Source organism: Otolemur garnettii, unplaced genomic scaffold (assembly GCF_000181295.1).
Source record: "Otolemur garnettii isolate 467f Iridium unplaced genomic scaffold, OtoGar3 scaffold00065, whole genome shotgun sequence".
NCBI lineage: Eukaryota > Metazoa > Chordata > Mammalia > Primates > Galagidae > Otolemur > Otolemur garnettii.
The window spans coordinates 1,987,973-1,989,116 of NW_003852460.1; the positions used below are offsets into that span (position 1 = coordinate 1,987,973).

The window sequence follows — 1,144 nt, forward strand, 5'->3', positions numbered from 1 at the left end:
GAAAGAAAGAAAGAATATAAATTGGAGCCACAGCCTTGAATTATTGGCACTAGTTTTTTAACTTTGGGGCTTAGATCCTGTTTTTCTGCAAACCTTCCCTTGGGACTCATGCTGTTCTGGGGGGTACAGTGTGGCCTCCTATAGGTGAGGCTGGGGGACTTTGACAGACTATACTGAAAGCAGGAAGGACTCTGCCCCTCATTTCCCTGTTGCGTGGGGCAAGTGACCACACCAGGGTGCATTTTATTATGTATCGGCCGTTCCCACTTTTTCTTGATTCTTTCCCTTTAAAGGGCATGAGTTTTTTTTATCTTTATGCAAATGGATAGATGCCTTAATTTCACGGTGAGAGTTTGTTTCCATTTGGGTGAAGGAGTCGGCAACTTGGGCATCCAAGTTTTGGTCACAGAAGCTCACCAGGCTCCGTCTTCACTCTAGCACCTGCAGAATGGGAAGAGCCCACAGCACGGCTGCAGCCAGGGTTTCCAGGTGTTGTGTGGCGTGTCCAGCTGCAGGGGGACAGGACGCAGCGTCCGCTGGTGCGCCTCCACAGCCCGCTGGACGGTGTCCACCACCTGGTGGAACAAGGGCTCTGTGGCTGCCGTGAGGACGTGGGTCTCGGAGGGGTCTCTCGAGAGATCGAAGAGTAAAGGTGGGTCGTGCTGGGTTACTTTGTCCCCGAAGCAGGGGCAGACCCCTCTCCCGTAGCAGGCGCCGGCTCCCTCGGGCTGGAACTGTGGGGTCAGGTAGTGGACTTTCCAAACTCTTCCCCCTGGGGGAGGGATAGGAGTCCCAGAGAATGGACATGGAGAAACAGGGCTCGGTGCTGGACAAAAGTGTTAGTCACAGCAGCCAGAAGGAAGAGAAACCCACGTGCTGGTGGAGAGATGAAGGAATGAACAGAAGGCCATCTGGCCACATGTCGGGATAGCATCCAGGAAAGAAATCCCGATATGTGGACGAACATGGAAAAACAGTGGAAGAAGTCACAAACGGACGCACCTGGTCAGATCCTGTTTATGGACCATCTGGGGTCAGTAAATGCGTAATGATGGAAAGTGGACAAGTGGTCAGGGGCCAGGGAGGGGGATGGGCAGTGAGTACTGATGGGGAAGGCCTCTTCTTTGGGGGTGGGTGGGAATGT

General features: G+C 53.4%; 1 protein-coding gene across 1 annotated transcript in view; it reads right to left on the reverse strand.

The window, feature by feature from the left end:
* Positions 1-408: 408 nt before the first annotated feature.
* ARSE (arylsulfatase E (chondrodysplasia punctata 1)) overlaps positions 409-1,144 on the reverse strand; it is a 23,437-nt gene continuing 22,701 nt past the window's right edge. Inside the window, exon 9 of the mRNA XM_012807145.2 lies at positions 409-765. Within this exon, the coding sequence (XP_012662599.1) occupies positions 435-765 (331 nt within the window). The 3' untranslated portion in view covers positions 409-434. The remainder of the gene's footprint in view (positions 766-1,144) is intronic.